The sequence below is a fragment of the Ochotona princeps genome, chromosome 22 (genome assembly GCF_030435755.1).
Source record: "Ochotona princeps isolate mOchPri1 chromosome 22, mOchPri1.hap1, whole genome shotgun sequence".
NCBI lineage: Eukaryota > Metazoa > Chordata > Mammalia > Lagomorpha > Ochotonidae > Ochotona > Ochotona princeps.
In genome coordinates this window covers 6,618,027-6,641,276 of record NC_080853.1, presented here as the reverse complement: position 1 = coordinate 6,641,276, position 23,250 = coordinate 6,618,027, and the positions used below count along the sequence as shown (strand labels likewise).

General features: G+C 51.1%; 1 protein-coding gene across 1 annotated transcript in view; it reads right to left on the bottom strand.

Moving 5' to 3' along the window:
• The window catches only part of ATP9A (ATPase phospholipid transporting 9A (putative)), a 97,572-nt gene that overhangs the window by 51,282 nt on the left and 23,040 nt on the right, over positions 1-23,250 (bottom strand). Inside the window, exons 4-6 of the mRNA XM_058679605.1 lie at positions 17,572-17,680; positions 3,187-3,245; positions 1,915-1,966 (exon numbers count right to left, since the gene is read on the bottom strand). Of these exons, the coding sequence (XP_058535588.1) occupies positions 1,915-1,966; positions 3,187-3,245; positions 17,572-17,680 (220 nt within the window). The remainder of the gene's footprint in view (positions 1-1,914; positions 1,967-3,186; positions 3,246-17,571; positions 17,681-23,250) is intronic.

The following is a 23,250-nucleotide window of genomic DNA, read 5'->3' as shown; positions in this document are numbered from 1 at the left end:
GTCAGGGTTCAAGTTTGTGCTGAGCCACCTACTGGCTTCATGCCCTGCACAGCATCCCCTCCACCCTCCATTTCCCAAGGGTAAAAATGCAGGCAGCAGGGCACTAACACAGCAGGGAGGCGAGGACCGTGCGGAGGAGCACTGCACAGCGCTCAGGGCCGTGCCCTACAGAAGGCACCACGTCGGTGCCTGCTGTACACATCTGAGCCCCAAATCCAAAACCCAAACTTTCCCAAGCACCAATGAGACACCACAAGTGGAAAACTAGACAGCATGAAACTGCTCCATGCACCTAACTGCTGGGAGCAGTGCACGAAACGACCTTTCGGCTGTGGACATAAGTGTACACACAATGTCAACAGACTCCATATTGCCACTTGGGTCCCATCCCCAATATTCCAAGTCTGAAAAAAAAAAATATCCCAAGTCCGAAACACTGCTGCTCCCAGACATTTTGGATAAGGTACTCCGCCTGTTCTACATCTGTAGAATGCAGTCTGACCTACAAGTCCACACAGTTAGCTACACATTCATCAGACGGAAAATGTCTTCACTTCCTGGAACAGCCAGTCTGTGTCTTGGCTGAAGTGGACAGTCCATCAGAGCCTTGATCCATAATGTTCACTGTTAATCACACAGGCCCCAAGAGCTGCTTCAAGGGTAAAGCTGTGATTTTCAAAACAACTTAAGTTTGGACCTTTAACCTCCTCTCTTGATTACTTAATTTATCACTCATATAAAATTGTATTGGCAGTGCCAAAGTGGTGGTATAGTGGCCTAATTCTCTGCATGCAGCACTGGCATCCCATGTGGGCACCAGTTCAAGTCCCGGCTGCTCCACTTCCAATCTAGCTCTCTGCTTATGGCCTGGGAAGGCAGCAGAGAATGGCCCTGGATGTTGGGCTCCTGTCCCACATGGGGTGCCAGGAGAAAACTCCTGGATCCTGGCTGTTGTGGCCATTTAGGGAGTGAACCAGTGGATGGAAGATCTCTCTCTCTCTCTCTGTATCTCCTCTCCTCTCTTTGTAAAATCTTCCTTCAAACAAACAAACAAACAAACAAACAAACAAAAAAGCTCTTAAAAAAAAAGAAACTGGATTGGCACTTTCTCCTAACACATAATAAAACAGGTAGCAGCAACCTCAAAAGAACAGAAATGCAAATTTTCCAAATATTCAAAATCTCAGATCGAACGGATAGGAACAACAAAAGTCTTGCTTCCTCAGAACAGCTTAAGTTACAGAGAATGCTAAGTGAGGCAATTCTGAGCTAACGCAGCCCGTGGGTAGTGGTGATTACTGCCCGGGACATACCCGCAGTGGGAAGGGTCTCAGGAGAGTCACTACGACTGACTCCGGCCGAAACGACAGGCAACGGGCAGGGGCCATGGCCACAGCTCCCGCTCATGGGCCAAGGGCAGAAGAGCCTTCCACCTGCCTGCCAGCAAACCATGGCCAGAGCTCCCGCTCATGGGCCAAGGGCAGAAGCGTCTTCCACCTGCCTGCCAGCAAACCATGGCCACAGTTCCCGCTCATGGGCCAAGGGCAGATGAGCCTTCCTCCTGCCTGCCAGCATCTTTCCTGCCTAGCTCCTCCCACCAGTGATTCCCCCATGTTTCTTCATTCAGACATACATCCTTTCAACCTGTGACTCCACCCTGGAGCCAGGAAAAGCAAGGCCTGTGTGCAGGATGCCAGCAGGCGCCCCCCATGCTTGTCCCTTTGTGATTGGGATCCACTGACCTACGAGGCAGCAGCATTTGCTGAGACACTGTTTGATCAAAAAAGTGCTTTTGGATTCGCCTCGGAGCTTCCGAAATTACCATGTACTTCTGTTACATTTTCAAATGATTATTTTGCCAAAGTACCACTGAAAGGTTAATGGTTATTTGCCAAATTGGTCTCAGATGTTTACCGTTTTTCTCAGATGTCCTCAGGAAGATCATGTCAGCAGGGACCCGCTGGTTCTGCGTTGTGAGAAAGAAAAGATGGGTTACTGTGCAGGCTCCGCCCCCCACCCCTAGGATGGGGAGGCCAGGGGCCAGCCCCACCCCCCTCAGGCTCCTGCAAATGGCTGCCTCTGTCAAGGACAGACCTGGGGATTTATTTTGTTTTGAATCCGAAAAATCTTGCACTAGGCTGTTACTCTGCTAATCCCCTAGTGAATCTTATCTCGGAAATGGAGCTCCTAGTTTTGCCGCAAATCCTACCCTGAAATTCCAGCCCCAGCACTGGGGCTGCAAACCCACCCCAGCTGCTTCTCTTCCAGGCCACCTGTGGACACCCCAGACCACCACCCTCGGCTCCGCTCCTGGCTTTGACCTGTTTCCCAGCTCAACACCTGGCTTTTGGGGGCGGGGGGGGTTAATAGGGAAGTCAAGCATAAAGCAGCGACAAATGCCATCCTCCACAGAAGGGGGAAGCCTTGAGCAGACCCCCGTGTCACTGCAGCGGGGAAGCTGTGGCCACACGGGGCGATCCGCCAGGGTCTGCTGAGCTGCCAGCTCAAGCAGTCTCACTTCATCTCAAATCAACTTTGAGTTCTCACATTTAATCCTTTTAGAAGAGCACTGTTCAATCCCTACCAGAAACGAGCCAGCACATAATCCTTTTCTAATCAAATGTTACTCCAAGACCCTCCAGGACTGCCTTCCAAATCCAACTCCCTCTATGCACACACCCTGTGCTAAGAGATACGGGTGTTTGTTCATACAAGTAACAGGCATATTCACACTGCTTTTTTTTTAAAGCACATTTTTGGCCTTGTTATTGTTCTCATGTTACATTTAACCCCGGAGCCCCATAAAACAGTCAGCAAGCACAGCACTTAAGGGTAAAAATGCAAGCTCCAAAGACTGAGCAAAGAGATGGAGAAATACTTTCAAAGTGTCTGTAGGAAGCCGACTCTGAGGAAGGATTTTATGATCATTTTCTATACTTCCAAAACAATAAACACAATGGGGCCAAGAAATCAAAACTTGCGCTTGCGATTTTAAGCAGAATTCCTGGCTAACCCACACACATCCATGTTGAACAGAAAGCTTTCTCTGTATCTCCAGAGCAGGAAACTTCTCCCCAGGCCAAGCGTCATCAACCAGCATGTCTCCCCATCCTCAGCTCCAGGCTGAGGTGGCAAAATTCCGCATTTGAGCACACGCGTGGCCAGCCACCAGCCACCGCCACTCACCTTCTCCACAATGATGAGATCCCCAACTTGGATGTTGGAGCTCTTCACCTTCACGGTACCTGCAAGGGAAGAGGTGCACGATTCATCACTGTCTCCGTCCACCTGCTTCAGCGGGCCGTTCCTGGGAGCCTGTGGCCAACAAGCCAACAGCGCCCACCTGCAGCAGGAGTCAGCCCAGCCACCACACACAACCCCCCCACCCCGCCAAGATTCACCTGCACACCCACTGCTCCGCAAGTGAAATCATCACCTCCTCCACAAAAAGCAGCTGAACCCAAATGACTGATTTCCCTTTCAATTTCCACATCCAAGCGTGGCTTAGACACTTGAGGTCAGAGACCCTGGCGTTGTGTTGGACGTCCATCAGGGCAAGTGCCACAGGCTAACACTGAGCACGCAGCCTGTGCTGAGCATCGTGCAGACACTGATGGTTTCAGTTCACCTGCGTGGTCGCTGTCCAAAGGAGCCAGAGGAGGAAAGGAGGGGTAGAAAGCCCCCTCTGCCTTGCCCCACTCCGTCCCAGAGCCAGAATAGATCAGTGCTGCCACCGGCACCCACATCAAGGTGCAGAATGCATGACAGACAGAAGTGAACCCAGCTCTAAGGACAGAGCTGGGTGCTCTCCCTTCAGGTGCCAGACCCTGTGCCAGTCCTGGCGTCAACACACATGTCCCACGAAGAGATCACAGAGGCACACCTAGGACTCACTGGCCAAGTATCAGTGTCCTCAGCCTACGGATGAGGCTTCTCCCTCCAAAAGACAAAAAAAAACCCAAAAATCTCTGGTACATGTAGATTTTACCTTTGAAAACACAGAAGCCACCTAGGCTCTCAGGGCTGGGTCTGGCCCACAGGCTTTGTTTCATACCCTCTAGTTCAGCAAGAGAGACCATCAGACAGATGCTGTTAGCGCCAAAGAGTTCGGAACAGTGATGGCAGGTGCAGACAGTGGGGGAAGTTCCCCTCCAGAGAAGGACCTGGAACAGTTCCCAGCACTGGGAAGGCAGCCTGCCACTCAGCACTCAAGCAGTATCCGCTGGTGCCTTCGATGAGTGGAGCACACACGGAACTCAAACATCGGTGAACAGGAGGAGGAAAGGAATCACGGGCAAACTGGGGTGGGGAAGCAGGGCAGCGACATCAACAAACTCTTCGCAGGCGAGTTGAGGCCAGATTCAGCCACCGAAGGGCACTGTTGTTACCAGGATCCAGTGAAAAGGCAGCCCAAGGGCCGGCACTGGGGCTTAGCAGGTAAAGCCACTGTCTGCAGTGCTGGCAACCCTATGGGTGCAGGTTCAAGTCCAGCTGCTCCACTTCCAATCCAGCTCCATGCTAATGGGATTGGGAAAGCAGAAGAGGATGGCTTAGGTGCTTGGGCTCCTACTGTTCATGGGGAAGCCTATTTAGAGCCTGGTTTTGGCCTGGCCCAACCCCAGGTGTTGTAGTCATTTGGGAGACGAACCAGTGGTTGGAGGATCTCTCTCTCCAACTGTGCCTCTCAAATACCTAAATAGAAATCTTTAAAAAGAGGCAACCCAAGCTCAATAAAGTAACGTCCCCAGTGCTGCACCACACGTGGGCGGCCAAACGCTGGAGTTCCTCCCCCGAAGCACCCTGCGACGCGTCCAGGCAGCACCTGGGCCTGCAGTCTGCTGATGGACTGGCTTTTCATGCAAGGGATCAGTGTCCCACAATCTCTGCTGATCACAGTGTCTCATAAGAGCCCCATCTGACTCACCAATGCTCAGCCAAGACAGGAGAAAGGTAAGAAATAATGCTTTCAACCCCCCCGCCAGCACATGTCCAAAGCTGGAGCGGGAAGGGAAACAGGGCTACTGTTCTGGGGTGTGCACTCTCTTTCCAGCACCAGGCAGCCTTCACCCACCACCCCCTCTGCTTCATAAAGAACTTAGACATTGAAATAGCTGCAGTGAAACAAGCCACTGCCTATGACACCAGCATCCCATACACTGGAGTGCCAGCTTGAGCTCCAGTTGCTCCACTTCCAGTCCAGCTCCCTGCTAATACACCTGGAAGGCAGCAGCAGACAGCCCAGGTGCTTGGGCCCGTACACCCATGTGGGAGACCAGAATGGAGCCTCTGGCTCCTGGCTTCAGCCTGGCCCAGTCCCAGATGCTACATCTGTTTGGGGAGGAAACAAGCAGATGGAAGATTCCTCCCTCTCTCTCTCCACCTTTTACATAGACACATTCAGAAATAATATTTTAACAGGAAATAATCTGTGTACTCTATCACAGTATTAAAAACTGTAAACAGTTTTCAATGGAATTTCAAGGGACGTGTATTTTAGGTAATTTACCACCAGCACTGGGGTCACTTTTATTTGAACAACGCCCTTTAACAGGCTCTGCAGGGTTGGATGGCAACTGTCCTCACGTCATCACACTTCAGCCCCTAGGAGAGCTGCACACCACCACGATGGACTCTGTGGGAATGTTCAGCATCCAAATGGCTATGGACTACTCCGCCCCAGGGGTTGCTGGGCTCTCCATGCCCAATCACAACAGGGTCTTGCCCTGGTAAAATGTGGCAAAATGTATTATTACACATAATCTGGCAGTCTGAGCCCAGGCAGGCAAAAAGCTAGAGAGAGACCTACTGGTCAGTGTGTTTAAAAAAGGGCTGCAGAACATACATTAACCCAGTTAGAAATGTTTGCTCTGGGGCCCTGGTGTGAGACACTCCCTGCTTATAGCACACTCCACCAAGGCTCAATCCCCTCCCATCTCACAAAGCAGCGCTTGTGCTTGTACAACCTGCGCAACCACTGGGATTTTTAAAAAAATATTTATTTATTTTTATTGCAAAGTCAGATATACAGAGAGATGGAGAGACAGAGAGGAAGATCTTCTGTCCGATGATTCACTCCCCAAGTGACCGCAACGGTTGGTGCTGCACCAATCCAAAGCAAGGAGCCAGGAGCTCTTCCAGGTCTCCCATGCAGGTGCAGGGTCCCAAGGCTTTGGGCCATCCTGGGAGCTGGATGGGAAGCAGAGCTGCTGGGATTAGAACCAGCGCTCATATAGGATCCCGAGGCATTCAAGGCGAGGACTTTAGCCACTAGGCCACCACACCTGGCCCAACCACTGAGATTTTTAAAAAGTCATCTCTAGATTGCTTGGAATACCTACCACACAGAAAATGTCATGCAACCACATTGCACACATCAGCAACAATGTCACATCTCCAGTCTCTGTTTGGCTCAATCCCTGAATACAGAAGCAGTCAACGCCCAGAACCCATGATAATCAGAAGTCCAGTAACAGAGGGTTTGACTGGCGCTGGCACCAGGGCATGGTGGGCTAAGAGTCCACCTGCTGCACTGGCATCCCCTATCCCAGCTGCTTCACTTCCGACCCAGCTCTCTTCTTCATGGCCTGGGAAAGCAACAGAGAATGGCTCAAGTCCTTAGGCTCCTACTCCCACATGAGACACATGGAGATAGCTCACAGCTCCTGGCTTTGGGTCAGCTCAGCTCAACCACGAAGGCCATCTGCAGAGTGAGCCAGCAGATGCAAAGTGACTCTCATCCTGTACTTCTCTCATCCTCTCTCTCTGTCTCTTCTTTTCTCTATAATTCTTTCAAATAAAAACAAAACTCCACATTAAGACGAGGTTCTGCCTGATGCTCTCTTCTCGCCCCACCGAGATGCGGCAGGCAGCATGCTCAGGAACAGCCTGTTCTTTCGTGACTTCACAAAGGCACTGCCAGGAAGGCGCTCGTAAATCCAAGCTGGCCCAGGGCGCCAGGGAACTTTCCCTTCATCTGAGCAGCCTCCAGCTTTCACAAACATAAATTTACACATTGTCTTGGGGTTTATTACTGAAATTTATGCTGCTGGCCTGACCCACACACACACCTGTGTTCAGATCTGCACGAGTCGCTTACAACGATTTTTTTGAGAATCTGACTCCAGGAAGAGCAGGTGTTTTAATTCTTCCTGACTGGTAACTGCCACTGAACACTGGTTAGTGGGATCGAGCAGGAGGCGGGGGAAGGGGGGCACCAGTGTGTTCCCCAAGAGGGGCGCATTCACCCCTTCACACATTTCTCAACATTTCACATTCCGCTTTTACAATAAGCATGAGCTTGCTTTGCTGGCGAGAAAAAATAATACAGTAAATCAGCTCAGAGGTCTAAGGGACCAGACCCAGCTTTTCCCCTTCTGCCACGGAGTGCTGATTTACAACCAGTTAATCTGAACTCTGCCTCTCTCCATCTGCTCTGCCTCAACCAAACCCCTCTAATCCACGGTGTTTGCAGAGCGGTTGCTGAGTAACTCCAGCAGGCCAATCCTTCCAGCAAACACTCCTACTGTACCTGCCGACCCACTGGCCACCAGGTGCCTGGCTCCTCAGCAGAAGGACAGCAGGAGTCACGCTGTCACCAGTCACTCCAGCTGCTCAGCCACAAATCCCCCATGAGCATTCCAGAGGCTGGGGGAGTGGATCCAACCGAGAGGATATGCCAGACTTCCCAGCCCCAGGGTGCTAACACAGGGTGCTCACCAGAAACATGGCATGTGGACTTTCTTCTCCATGTTGCCATTTTTGGTAATCAAAAACAAGTGTGTTAGGCCTGGGTCTGGAGTATCTGGCGGGGGCAGGGTGGTCCTGGGGCCAAGGAGTACTACCCTGCTATCTGTATGCCCACAGGGACCTCTCCACCAGCCATGCGCTAGGGCTGGCCATCAGCATCTGGGCCCAAAGCCCCCCAGTGTGATGGCCTCCCAAGCCAGCAGGAAAGACAGGCACAGCTAGTAAGGGGGACAAAGCGGGGCCCAAGCTGGACATGAAGGCCACTGGGTGGCTGGGCCTGACTCCCAGGTGTCAAACCTTTGCAGGGAGCGAAGGGCCCCACACCTGCCTGACTCTGACCTCTCACCCACTGCTGAGTCTTTCACAAGCTGGGAGGAGAGAAAGAAAGACAAGATACAGAAAAGCCCTAACAACCTCTGGTAGCCCAGCACTGGGACAGCCTCAAAGTCAGCAGGGACTCTCAAGCACTCCCAAGCAGCCACTCCCCAAGCACTTCCCCGGGCATTTCCTGGCTTCACCTTCCCCATTCCCCGCCTGGGGTGGGAGGGCAGCCAGGTCCAGGGGCAAGCCCTGCTCCACAGTCACCACCTTAAAACCACTGGTTCCTTTTTCTTTCTGCCCTTTCCCTTCTACCCTTCCCACTCACCACCACCCTCCACACACGGTTTTCCCCTACAATATTACAATTGTATGGTCTTTCAGCAACAGTCACAAGTCTATCATTCTGCTTTAAGTTTCTGAACATGAAGCCTCACATTGTCATTTTGCCCTGGGACTGTGAATTCTGTAGCTCACACAGGAGGAAAGTGACAACAAGCCAGGAAAACCAACCAGCATTACGGCCCAGCAAGTCAGCCGTCCCTGGGACACCTGTGGCTCAAGCCACGGCTTGCTTCCCGGGTCCTGTGTCCCCTCAAGCCACGGCTGTGGACTCAGCTCCCCGCTCAAGAGGGACAGTGGAGGATGACTCAAGCACTCCAGCCCCTGCCACCCATGTGGGAGACTGCATCGGGTTCTGGGCTCCTGTCTGGAGCTGGGTCTTGTCCTGGCCGTCAGGAGCAATTGCAGAGGGAACTAGTGAACTGCCCGTTCTGCCTTTCAAGCAAAGGAAAAGAAACATTAAAAATAATAATACCCAGGAATCTCCTTTCAAGCACACCAGAGGGCCTGGCCTGTCCTTAACACTGAATCCATCACAGAGCATACTGGACTCTTCTAGACCCTGTAACACCCCTGAGCCCATTGCTAGGCGCCAGGATTTTAAAATACATTCAGAGAGGGGCCACTGCTGTGGCATAGTGGGTAAGACTACTTTCTGCAACACTAGCATCCCTAAGGGGCGCTGGAGTCCTGGTTGTTCCACTTCAGATCCAGCTCCCTGCTGATGCAACTGGCAAGGCAGAAGAGGGTCCAAGTGTTTGGCCTCTGCACCCACGTGGGAGACCTGGATGTAGCTGCCGACTCCCGGTTTTGACCTGGTTCAGCCTTGGCTACTGCGGCCATTTGAAGAGTGCACTAGAAAAGTGAACTTTGTCTCCCGCCCTCTTTAATTCTGCCTTCAAATAAATAAAATAAATCTTTGAAAAAAAAAAACATATTCACAGAGACTCTGCAGAAGGTGGGAAGGAGAGTTTGCAAAAGCCGAGTGGAAAAATTCCCTGCCCAGCACATCTTCCACCAGCAAAGGTCTGCTGACAGATTGGCCCCTTTCGGCTTTCGCCACTCAGGGCGAGTGAACCCTCGGGCTCCGTTGACAACAGGGAACAAACTTCCAGTCACCACAGCTGTTTATTTCTACAGCGCTGGACCCCACGCCTTCCATAAGCAAACGCATGGAGCCCAAACCCTGCCTTTCACGGATGAGAGCTTCCAAATAAGAGCAGCTTGTCTGCACCGCGCAGAGAAACCAGATGTGTCCCCAAGCCAAAACGAGGGAGGGACAATTCCAACCGCAGAACAGCCTGCCAAAAAAAATAACACATTTTAAAGAATAAATTCCAGGGCCCTGGTGGGCATGGGCCTCGGTTTTGACCCCCAAACACCTCCAGCTGTACTTGCATTTTTCATTGCGCACGCGGGAGGGACACCGGCTGCTTTGTGCAGCCTCCAGGCGCTGGCCCTGGTTAATGTAGGACCCTCTGGCTGGCTCTCTAATCTAACTGTGACAGTGATGAGTTGTAAATTCGGCTCCATGTGTACATTTCCTGGGGTTCACGTTAAAACACCCAGCGCAGTTCAGTGCGTTAGACCTGAAATTTTCATATTCAAATACCACTGTGTGTACCCCCTAAAGCCCCAGGAAAGGCTGCTTCTGTGGAAACAGGCAAAGGGTTCAGAAGTATTATTATAAATATCACTAGCACTTCCTGCAGCTTTTGTTTAAAATAGTGAGAACTTTAAAAAAAAAAGCTGAAGTTTAAATGTAACAAGTTTATAACCAACAGAGGCTTTTAAAATAAATATTAGAAATGGTCTTGCTGGCTTATGGGGCCCACAAAGGATGAAGAGGCAGACACCCAAGGGGTGGGACGGGGTGGGGGTGCTGCTGGAAAAGATGACAATGTAATTTGCAAGGCAGATCTTGCAGTCTGTTGGTTTTTTAAAGCGGTGGATAGGCTCAGTTTACCCGTGACTTTTTTTTTAATAAAGTGAAACTGAATACTTAGGGCAAACACAGGATCCTAGGAATCTGCAGGAACTTCTCAAATCTGTCAGAGACGGCCTAAGAAAGTATTTAGCAAAATGTTTCAAATAAGTCTCAGACATGCTGAGGTTCCAGACCTGAAACAGGGAATCCCTGGAAGGGACTGCCACACTCCTGGGACCCAACGTGCCATCCCTACCCCAGGTTCTGCCCCACAGCTTCGCTACAACACACCTAAAAGGCCATTCCTCCAACCCCCTTCTTCAAAAAAGCGTAGAGCGCTTGTCACAGGCCTGCCTTGTCTGCACAGTTTGAACTTTGAAAACACCAGCAGTACTTGGGCCCCGGAAGGGAACAGTAGCAAAAGACCTGCCCATCACCAACAGCATCTTCCTAACCGAGTCTCACTGCAGAGGAACACTGCAAGGCCAAAGAGAAGAACAAGCACCCTTAAGACCAAGACACCTGATGGCACCAACCCCAATTAATAGCCCCATGCGGGCCCTGGGGTGACAGCTGAGTGTGTAACTGGAAAAACTGAGTAGAGAGCACGGACACATACTATTCAGAAAGAACCGGCAGCAGAAAGGCACCAGCTGTGGTTTCTTCTGTGTTACTTTAATATTATAATTATTATTTAACCACACAGATCTGCGCAGCTGAACAGAGAGTCTCTCCTTGTCCACAAACCTGACTTGGGCCCACAAGCCATCACCTGTGACAGATGGAGGCCTAGCTGTTCCACTTCCCATCCAGCTCCCTGTTCATGCAGCTGGGAAAGCAGGGCTTGGGCCCCTGCTATCCACATGGGGACCTGAACAGAGTCCCAGGCTCCTGGCTTTGGCCAAGGCCTGGCCATCGTGGTCATTTAAGGCTTGATGGAAGCTCTCGCCCCCACCCCATCCCCTCTCTTACTGTAACTCTGCCTTCTGACTCATGGCTAACGTCGGCACAGCTGCCCGCAACAGGAATGGAGCATCAGCTACTGTGCCAATTACATTTCTGTCTGCACTTTCCTTCCAGGCTAATGACCTGCCTAATTCACTTAGCCTTGATCAGTCTGGGAAAGCATTTCTGACATGAAGACCCATGGAATTTCTCTCCTGAAAATGCAAATCCAATTTCTCTGGCCATGTGAAAAGGGTTCCCTTTTTCAAGATTAAACTTCAGTCTGGGGGAAGGCAGGTACAAAGAGAAAGAACTCCTTCACTAAGTATTCTTCCCAGACCCACCCATATCCTGTGGTCAGCAACACCAGACCATGCTGGGCTTCATCGCTGGCTTTAGGTTTTTTGTTTTGTTTTGATCCCAGTGCCAGTGAATGGTGTGAGTCCAGGCAGACAGCTCTATAATGAAAGCATAAAAAATCATTCAGAACTACAGCCACTCTAGATCTCCCATCAAGTCTGAATGTGAAGGCAGGAAGAGGAAAACGCTCTTCTATTGAAAAGCATCCCTCCCACGGCTTCCAACAGCTTGTCCACCGGTGAACAAGGAGGCCAGGTAAGGACTCTGGACTCAGAAATGTTTTAAAATGTCTGACAGCAGGACCAGCGACATGGAAGAGCAGGCTATGCCACCTACGGTTCAAGACCCAGCTGATCCACCTCCTTGCTGTTCAGCTATTTGGGGAGGGAACCTGCAGATACAAGATCTTTCTCTCTGTTCCTCCTTCTCTCCTTCCCTCTATAACTCTGCCTTTCAAATAATAAATTAATAAAACTCAATTGGGGCACTGTTTCAGATGCATCTTGAACAAACTATAATTTAAAATGTTAGGGGCTCTGGCACAATAGCCTAGTGGCTAAATCCTTGCCTTGCATACATTGAGATCCCATAAGGGCTCCAGTTCATATCCCAGCTGCTCCACTTCCCATCCAGCTCCCTGCTTGTGGCCTGGGAGAGCAGATGGAGACAGCCAAATCCTTGGGACCCTGCACCCATGTGGGAAACCCAGAAGAGGTTCTTAGTTCCCGGTTTCAGATCTGCTGGGCTGCAGCGACACTAAAACGCTGAGTCATACTCTTGGGGGTCCGGGAGAAGCTGGCAACCGGACCCTTCACTGCCAAAAGTGGCTGTGTTTAAAACCTTATCTCCACTCCGCTGTCCCCATTGGTCTAAGCTTTCCTCTGCCGCTCTCCAGCCCTCTTTCCGCCACCCTTCTTCCCATATTTCTTCCCGCACTTTCGGCTGCATTTCTCTGTTCTTGGCCCCGTCTCTCCGTCCTGCTTTTGCTGCTTCTGTCTGTATCCCTCTTTTCTACTTTCTCTCCGGCACCCTTCCTCCCGCCCGTTTTCCTTCTTCCTCATCCCATCTTCTGTCTGCCACCCTTCTTCCCGCCCCCCAGTCTTTCTCGTCCGTTTTCATCCGTCTGTCCATCCGTCCTGTCCTTCGTCCGTCGTCCCCTGTCGTCCCCTGTCGTCCACACCTAGCTTTTACCAGCTACTTTTATATAGTTCTCCACCAATCACTTCTCCCCATGGGTCCACTTGGCGCTACGTGATAGGCTGGTAATCACAGCGGGAGCATTAGCCTATCCCTGTGACTTCCTATTTACCTGCTGGCAAGACCGACTCCGCCTCTTGGCCCTGGGCCAGCCGCCATCTTGCGACGGCCCCTCCCAATCCCAGGAGCGGCTTTAGCACCCATTCCCCACAAGATCAGCTCAGCTTTGGCTGTTGTGATCATTTGAGAAGTGAACCAGCAGATGGAAGACCTCTCTATCTATCTCTTGTTCCCTATAAATTTGCCTTTCAAATTAATATATTTTAAAAAAACTAACCAAACAAAAAAACACTATAGTAGAGTGGGCTGACAAGTGGCACGGCAAGTTAAACTTCTACCTGTCATGTCCACATCCTACCTCATAGTGCCAGTTCAAGTCCTGGATGCTCCACTTATAATGCAACTTCATGATCATGTGCCCGGGAAAGTAGCAGAAGATGGCTCCAGTGCTTGGGCCCTGCACCCGAAGACAGATGCAGAGTTCTAGAATCCTGGGTTTGTCCTGGCCCAGCCCTGGTCACTGAAGCCATTTGGGGAGTGATCCACTGGATGCAAACTCTCTTCCCCTAGCTAACTTCCCCAGGTCAACTCAGTCTTGCATATATGTTTTTCAAAATAAAAAATGATACTGCAGCCAAGTGTTTAGTTCACTCCTTCAGATGCCACCTGCCTCCCATATGGAAATCCCTGTGTTTCCCTCATGGCTCTGTTGGGAATTCCAGATTCCTGCAACTGCACACCCCAGGAAGCAGAAGGCTCAAGCAGAGGAACCCCTGCCACCCCACAGGGAAACCGGGACCAAATTCTAACCTCCTGGCTTCCACATGGCAGACCTCTGGGGACTAAACCAGCAGCTGGGAGATCTCTCCCTGCCTGCCTTCTACACAACTTTAAAAACAAAATCTGCATTAGTGAAGTTGCTGCTGTTATGAATCAGGCCATGACATAGGATGGTGACATTATGATGACCTAATGCAGCCATCAAGACTCTCTGGTTTCTGAACATCTGAACCTCACAGACAGTGTGAAGATTTCACATGGGGGGCAGTGCTGTGCCCCTGCATCCTATGGCAGAGTGCCTGGGCTCTACCTGTGCCTCCAAGTTCCTGCCAAGGCAGACCCTGGAAGGCAGCACGGATGCCACAGTCACTATATGCCCACTGCCCATGTGAGAGACCCGGATCAATTTCCCAACTCCTGGTCTCTGCTGTGAGCACTTAGAGTGAGCTACCATCTGTCTGTATCAAATCAATAAACTTTTTTTTTTTTAAAAAAAAGCTTTCATGGTTAAGCCACCAGTTGCAGGGCCACTCTCCCATATTGGAGTGCTGGCTCAAGTGCCAGCTGCTCTGTCTCCAATCTAACTCCTTGGTGTTATACCTGGGAGAGCACAGAGAAGGGCCCCGCCACCCACATGAGGCCTGAAGCTCTGGGCTTGTGGCTTTGACCCAGCCCTCCCCGCACATTGCGGATACTGGAGGAGTGAACCAGTAGAGGGCAGATTAATCTCTCTCTCTCTCTCTCTCTTTCTACTCCACCTCCCACTTTCCCCTCTTCCTTTCAAATAAACAAAATAAATATATTTTTAAAATACACTCCAAGATCTGGGGGCAGATTTTATAGGGGACTAAAGCCCAAGTATTCCAACTGGGTTTCTAACTGAACTCATGACCTGTTAGGTTGGGAGCAATTATAATTATGATGTGTTTTGTCATCTAGACTTCAGCAAAGAGAAACCTTCAAGTGCCAGGCAGTACTTCAGACATCTGATGACTTCTACCTTCTACCAGGAACCTCTAGAACCCCCAACTCCTGCAGTTACTCAACAACGCCCCCTTTCAGCTCGAAGAAGCTAGAGCGGTCATCGTCCCTTTACCCCTATGATAGGCAGTCAGAGTCTGGTTCCTGGTGAAGCTACCCTGTCTACGCTGACCATTCAGGAGTAATGAAGAATCAATGAACAAAGTACAAGCAGGCCTGGCTAAGAGAAAAAGAACTCAAGCCACCTTTTCAAAAGGACTCTTAACAACCCTTGCCTCCGTTCCCATCCACTGAAATGTAAACATTTTTTTTTAGTCAAACCATTAACCAGTTTCTTTTGCAGGAATAGAAGCGTCCCTCCATCTCCCATTCCTCCCACCAGGCTGCAACCACTGCCAATAGAAAACAGCTCCAAGAAGCCATAGAGAACAATGCCCCTCTTCCTTTATATATAACAAAAGGGAGGAATGGAAGGAGTTATTCGAATACCCCACCCTGGACCCGGCGCCATTTCTTCTTCCTCACAGCTCACGAAATTTGCGCCAGTCCAGCCATCCACCAATCAGATGTAACCTGGCATTTCACCTGAGAATCACACCCCCAATCTTCCAGCCCCTTCCCCAATCCTGCCCACTCACCAATCATCCCTAGACATTAACCTGCAGTTGCCAATCCCCTGGGGCCTGCCCTCAATCCCTCCCAATCACCACCCTCCACACCTGGCAGACAAAAAGGCCCCCAGGGGAGGCTCTCCTCTCTCTTCTTCCCCTCCTCCCCCTCCCCTTCCCTCTACCCTGTTCCTGTCCCACTGGAATAAACCTCCTAAGATAAAAAAATTAAAAATTAAAAAATAAATAAATAAATACTATGAAAAGAACTAAAACATTTTTCCTATCCACCTTCCTCTGTACCTCAGCCCTACCCGTCCTACTTGGAGGCCCACATGGGTTTACATCCTTTTCAATGATGTTGATATTAAAAATAAAATTTTAAAAATGAAAAAGTTTTCATATGAATGCCAAAAATGGTGTTGGAGGTGACTGACCAATTATTCTGATCTGACCATTACACACAGTATTTGTGTGTTGAACTATCACACTATAACCCATAGATTTGTCCAAAGACATGTCAATTTCAAAACAGAAGAAAGTTCTGTTTAAAGGGAAAAAGAACTGATGTGGTAAATTATAAAAAAAAAAAATTGCCATGCAAGGGTATGGACTGATTTCTTTGATTTTGCACCTGAACTTCCTAAATGGAGATGAAACGTTCTGCTCAGGAAGTATTTTTATTTCAGCAGGGAGGCGCTAAAAGCCCCACTGTTCCTCTGCCACGGCCTCCCAGCCTGGCGTGGTGAGTTAAGCTTCCCCACTCATGGGTCACAGAATACAGTCTGGCACCAGCCCATGAGCGGATACAGAACCCAGCCCAGCACTGCCCCACACATGGATCACGGAAACCAGCACAGGTTGTGGCAGCTGCAGCCTGAGGCTGGGCTTTCAAGACAGGTTGGGACCCAGGTGCCGCCTCCCGGTACTGCTGCCTGCCACACCACCACCCTGGGGACTGGCCACAGGCAGCCAGTGCCTCATGCTGGCAAGCTCTACCAATTCTCCTAGCACCTTGTCCAAGAAAGCCACTGCAAAGTGAGCAAGGGTAGAGCCTGGAGCTCCTCCCCACGGCACCCTGCTTAGGGCGGCTTAGGCTGGCTACTCTGCATTTTCAGCGCTGAGGACAGAATGTTTTACCTGGGAGAGGAGTTAAGGTACACCAGTCACCAAAAAATGACCCCAAAGGGGCCTTCTGACTACCACGGGAAAGGCCCAGGTTGCCTGCCTCTGCAAAGAGTGTGCCGATTCTTCTCACTGGCAACTTTCGCCAACTCTAAGCACCTGCCCAGAGACTTGCATGCCTCTGCAACTACCAACTGCGACAGCACAATCTTTGCAGACAGCATCAGAGTTTCCATTTTTTTCTGGTTTTGCACCCAAAACAAATCCCACGGAAACTTCTCCTGCAGAGAAGCCCCCCACCCCCAGAGGCCTGCAGCCCTGGAGGGGCCGAAGGTGGCTCAGAGCCTGCTCTGGAGTCTGAGCCTGGGCCATCTAGAGACCTCCCCTCTTCCAGAACCCTCCTTTTCCTCAAGGCAAGGCACAGCCCTGACGCCCCTCTGCTTCCCTTAAAACAGCCCAAGTCCCCATGTTGGGTGAGTAACCTCAGTGATCACCCGTCTCCAGTCCACACTTGTTCCTGTGTGCAGACAGCAGACAAGAGTGACAAGTGTGAAGTAAACCCACTGTGGCCGGAGACAGCAGAGACTGGGGCTTCTCCAAGGGTGCATTAGGGTGGGAGCTTTAAAATCCACCATTTAAAATGCACAACACAGGGCCAATCATGAAAGCGTCCCTCCTCACTTCTCTAGATCAGACCACAATCCCTGCATACCTCAACAGCAAAGATTTCTGAGTCACCTTCAAAGGAACCTGCAGAATGGAGGCAAATCTCTTGCCTTCCTAACAATGTTGCAACAGTTTGTCTTTGAAGTCGCTGGTCCCTGTTGCAATAGTTTCTCTGAAAGCCTTTGCCCACTTCCACCAGGACAGGCGGGGGCAGGGAGTGCACCAGGGGCAGGGAGTGCACCGAGCACAGGAAGGACATGAAGTGCGGGTGGCCTCGCCCTCTGGGCCATGCATGTGCACATCGTTTGACAGGACCCACTCCGAGAGGCCCAGGGTAACTGCTGAGTCCTGCCAGGCTGCAGGCAGACACTGGCCTTCCTCGTGTCGCGGCAACCGAGCGCCTGCTGGCCACGCGGCGCCCGCACACCAGCAGCCTGGGCCTTGAACTCTGCTCCCCTAACTGTCAGCGGCCATGATTGAGTTGCAACCCCGTGGCCCCAGGAGCCGGACGCTGACCTCTTGCTGTGAGCCGGCTGTAGACCTGGGAGTTGACTTCCTTGTCCCGCACGTAGCATCGGATCTCTTCCACGGCCTCCCGGATGACAGTGACAGCCAGCACGAAGCCCTGCAGACAGCGGGGACAAGGGTGAGCCAGTGAACTGACTGCCTCTTCCCAGTGCCTGGGGCAACAGGGCCAAGAGGCCAAGGGGGAGGGCAGCGGGGCAGGCCCTGTGAGTCACCCCAAACACACACACTGCGGCCAGTTCCTTATAAACCTCCCTTAGAGAACACACAGTCACACACAGCCGAGACAAACACTACCACGTGTGCCTGGACAAGGATAAAGCTGTAAAGCCAGCAGTACCCGGGTGCCCCGGCAGGCAGGCAGCAGTGGCCGCCAACATCCCTGCCACTCGCCACCTTCATTTGACTTCCCCACAACCCATCCTGCAGACTGAGCCACGCGGAGGGTCAAGAACCTTCCCTGTTCAGGCAGGATCTAAACACAGGACACATCCCCGCTCTTACACACAGAATGCAGGAGGGTGACAGGGAGGGAGGCACACCACGGCCTGGGCAGAGCCCGGGGTGTGGGATGGCAGCCTTTCAGACCACACAGGATCCACGGGAACAAAGCTGGGCAACACCACCTAGCGTTTCCCTGTATCCTTAACTACAGCTTGGGCTCCCCTGCAAGCAAGGGGATGAGATTCAGCCTTACCTGCGCCTTTCCAGCTTCTATAAGCAAACCCTAACAAGGCCATAGCCCGCCCCGCCCTCCCCAGGCTGCCCCATTCATCTAACCTGGTGGGGGAGGGACAAGGGGCGGAGTCACCCTCAGCAAGCATCTATTTCCCTTCTAGACTTCACTTTTCTTGTATCAAAAATGGCAAAAGTCTTCATTCATTTCTTCTTGCAGTCACTCACCTTCCCATCATCCCTCTGCCTGTTTCTGGCTCCCCTGATCAATTATTTTCTCAAAACACAGATGGTAAGACCCGGTGCAGTAGCCCAGTGGCTAAAGTCCTTGCCCTGAACACACCGGGATCCCTTCTAATCCCAGAAGCCCTGCTTTCCATCCAGCTCCCTGCCTGTGGCCTGGGAAAGCAGTCGAGGACGGCCCAAGGCCTTGGGATCCTGCACCCGTATGGGAGACCCAGAAGAAGCCTCTGGCTCCTGGCTTCAGATCAGAGCAGCTCTGGCCATTGCAGCCACTTAGGGAGTGAATTAGTGGATGGAAGATCTTCCTTCTATCTCTCCTCCTCTGTGTATATCTGCTTTTCCAAAAACAAAAACAAAAACAAAAAATCTTAAAAAAAAGAAAAGAAAAAATCCACAGAGGGTATGACCAGCTGGGGGAGTTCTCCACTGTGCTACGAGGACCCCGTGAGATGCGCAGCTGTGAGTCAAGGGCTGTGCATGCCCTATAAATGCAGCCCAGGATGAGCTGCCCTGTGGGAGTCCTCCAGAGCCCCTCAGCTGCCCTCCCCGTTCCAATCCCCAGCCATCTCCCCTGCAGCCACTCAGAAGAAGGCAGCGCATGCTCCAAACCAGAGTGCGGGTCCCTTTTCAGAGAGAGGGGAGAGGAAACTGTAAGGAGTTATTCCAATATCCCACCCTGGACCCGGCGCCACTCCTTCTTCCTCACAGCTCATGAAGTTCGCGCCAGTCCAGCCGTCCACCAATCAGATATAACCTGGCATTCCACCTGAATCCCACCCCAATCTTCCAGCCCCCTCCCCAACTCCGCCCACTCGCCAATCATCCCCAGGCATTCACCTGCAGGCGCCAATCCCCTGGGGCCTGGCCTCAATCCCTCCCAATCCCCATCCCCCGCACCTGGCAGACAAAAAGGCGCCCCCCAGGTGCAGCTCTCTCTCTTATCCCTCCTCTGGTCTCTCTCTCTCTCTCTCTTCTCTCTCTTCTCTCTCTTCTCTCTCTTCTCTCTCTTCTCTCTCTTCTCTCTCTTCTCTCTCTTCTCTCCCCTTCTTTCCTGATCTTCACCACCTCTACCCTGTTCCTGCCCCGTTGGAATAAACCTCCTAAGATACCTCGTTGCGTCTGGTGTGATTTCAGCTCACGGTAAAAAACCAGGTTGTGGGAATTAGCTGTGTGTAATAATATCGTAATATCCTATGAACTAGAACTCACTCCAATCTTTTAAATAACTAACAGAAACTCCTGCAAGGGGCAGAGCCCCTCCCTGCAGGACTACTCCCAGGTCCTCTCTGTGCCACAAGCAGGGGCTTCTGACTGCTGCGCCTTCTTGCAAAGGGCCCAGCCTCTACTACTCTCTGCGTGGCCCGGGTAGATCCCAACGACATCTGCAGAAAGCTGAGCTTAAAGACAAGAGCTGCTCACTACCGTCCCTGCCGATCAACACTACTGCCAGAAGGACAACGCATGCCCTGCTCACAACACAGGACCAGCCATTCCTTAGGCTGGGAACTGCTTTACAAAGAGATGCAAATGAAGAAATGAACCCCAGCCAGGGTCCTAGGAGGCCTGACGCCCACAGGCATTAGGAAGACAGCATCAGTGGGGGGTGGCGTGTGCCTGCAGAGAAGTCACCCTGGCGACAGCGCGCGCGCGCACACACACACACACACACACACACACACAGAGTTCTGAGGGCACTGAGCCTCTTCGGCCAAGTTGACATCAAAAACAGATTTACTACAGCAAAGCTAACCTGTGGGACACAGGAAGCAGAAATGCAGCTACCTCCAGGCACAGACGTGTCTAGAAAGGGGCTGGGGGCGGGAATGTGGCCTAGCAGGGAAAGACACTGACTGCACCACACCTGCCATAAGGGCACGGGTTCCAAGTCCCAGCTGTCCCCCTGCTAGACTTGGAACAAGCGCCTGGCTTCCACCTGGCCCAACCCTGGCCATTGCGGCCACTTGGGGAGAGAACCAGCATTTAGAATATTTGGAATATCTCTCCCTCTTTGTCTAACTTTCAAATACATAAATAAATCTCCTTAGGGGGGAAAAAAAGAAATGAGAGAGTGGCTGGAGGGAACTTTTTGGGGTGATGGAAAATTCTGTGTCTCAACTGAGATGGTATCCATGTGGGCATGCGCAGAGGTCAACGCCGCAGGACTGCAACCTGCAGACCCGTGTATTCGACGCACGCAGATCCTCTCTCAGTGACGACCAGGAAACTCTATGCTCGTTATCTCATCACCCAACAAAGAACAGAACGTCATGGACAACAATCTTCTCCTGCAGAAGCACTCCCCCTCCCCCATTATTAATACCAAGAAAAAAGCAATTAAAAGCTAAAACTTGGCGTCAGCACTGCAGTTCAACAAGCTAATCCTCCGCCCTGTGGGACCAGCATCCCATTTGGTGCCGGTTCATGTTCCAGCTGTTCCTCTTCCCATCCAGCTCCCTGTTTCTGGCTGGGAAAGGAACAAAGATACCCTAAGTCCTTGGGACCCTGCACCCACACGAGAGAACTCTAAGAAGCTCCTGGCTTCAGATCGGCTCAGCTCTGGCTGTTGCAGCCACCTGGGGAGTGAACCAGCAGATGGAAGCTCTTTCTCTCCATCTCTCCTTCTCTCTGTAAATCTGCCTTTCTAACATTAAAAAAAGAAATCAATCTTTGTTATGTACATACATATATATTAAATAAATGAATGCTAACACTATACCTGAGCAATGAAGAACAATGTTATGAGTGGCAGGATTTTTACGTTAAAATGAGATCATGTTCTGGGAATTTTCTGTTTTCTCCTCATCAGGAATTACATAAAAGCAGTATTTCATTTCCTCCTTCCAGAGCGCATGGAAGTAGACATGGTCACCTCCACTTTACAGACGAGGATAGTGAGGCTCATGAGTAGTGTTCAAACAAAAAGTCTGCTCAAAGCAGAGTCAGAGCCGAACCCACTGAGCCCCCGACACTGCCCTCGGAGCCACTGCCTTCAGAGCCGAATCTTTAAATTTTATATTTATTGGAAAGGTGGATTGACAGAGAGAAGGAGAGACAGAGAGTTCTTTCATCCTCTGACTCACTTCCCAGATGATCAAAACAGCCAGAACTGAACTAATCTGAAGGCAGGAGCTTCTTTCTGGTCTCCCACGCACGTGCAGGGTCCAAAAAATATATATATTTTTTTGTGTTTGTTTTTGAGCCATCCTATGTTGCTTTCCCAGGCACATTAGCTAGCTTAGAAGTGGAGCAACTGGGACACGAACCAGCACCTATACAGATGCTGATATGGCAAGTGGGGGATTATCCTGGTACACCACCATGGCCAGCCTCTCGTAGCTGGACTTCAAGTTTGAGCCTGCAGCAGTGTGTTCCAACCAAGATCTGAAACTGATCCCGCAGAGAAATCAACTGGAGGAAATCAGTTACAGACAGAGCTGAAGGAAGGCACGTGGTCATCTAGGGACATGCCCATGTTCCATGTGCCACTTGAATGCACTCAACTTTGAAAAACACCTTTTTTAAAATCACTAATACAAGGCACTATAATAAATATCCTGTCTATACTAGACTTTAAAAAAAAAAAAAAATAAATGATTTAGGGCCTGGCACAGTGGCCTAGCAGCTAAAGTCCTCGCCTTGAAAGCCCCGGGATTCCAGGTTCCCGGCTTCGGATCGGCGTGCATCGGCCCATTGCGGCTCACTTGGGGAGTGAATCATCGGACGGAAGATCTTCCTCTCTGTCTCTCCTCCTCTGTGTATATCTGGCTGTAATAAAATGAATAAATCTTTAAAAATAAATAAATAAATAAATGATTTAAATTTATGTAAGTATGCAGTAAGCAGATGGGGAACCTAACAGCTAAAATAAAATAAGGGTACTTCATCATAAACTGCCAAGGCTGGGGCCTGATGTGGTAGCCTAGCAGCTAAAGTCCTTTTCTTGCATGCGCCGGGATCCCATGTCGGCCCTGGTTTGTGTCCCAGCTGCTTCACTTCCTTTACAGCTCCCTGCTTGTGGTCTAGGAGTGTGGTGGAGGACAGCCCAAGACCTTGGGACCCTGCATCTGCATGGGAGACCCAAAAGAAGCTTTGGGCTCCTGGCTTCCAATCAGGTCAGCTCCAGCCATTGTGACCACTTGGGGAGTGAGCTGGCAAATAAAAGATCTTTCTTTCTCCATCTCTCCTTCTCTTTGTGGATCTGACTTTCCAATAAGATGCTGAGGGTGCTGATCCTCAGGTCTGAAGACTCCTGGTTCACACTTGCACCTGTCCACACACGCAGCACACACGAGTGTTTCCTTCTCCCACACCTTCTTCACTCTGTTAGCCCAGCTGCCTCTGGCATCTCCATCATGCGCTGAAGGTCACAGCTGCCCGAGGCTCACAGCACCCCATGCTAAGAGCACAGGCAGTAGCTGGTACTGGGCAGGCATGGGACGGTGGGATTTCTGCCTCCCTGCCACAGGGCCCTTGCACTGCCTGCCCCCATTCCCTTCACCTCATCAGGAGGCCATGCTGGCTAAGGTTCCCCTCCACATCTCCCACCAACCAACCCTACCCATGCAAGAGATACTAAGCGTTAGCCTGTGCCATCTTGCTACTAGGTGAAGTGGTCCTGCCTACCTGTTCACTATTGATCCATTCCCTTCATCACTGCATCTCCAGCACCGAGCACAGTGTCTGGCACACACCAGGAGCCAAATCACCACTTGCCCAAAGGACGTAAGGAAGAAAGAAAAGCCCGCTTTGCTG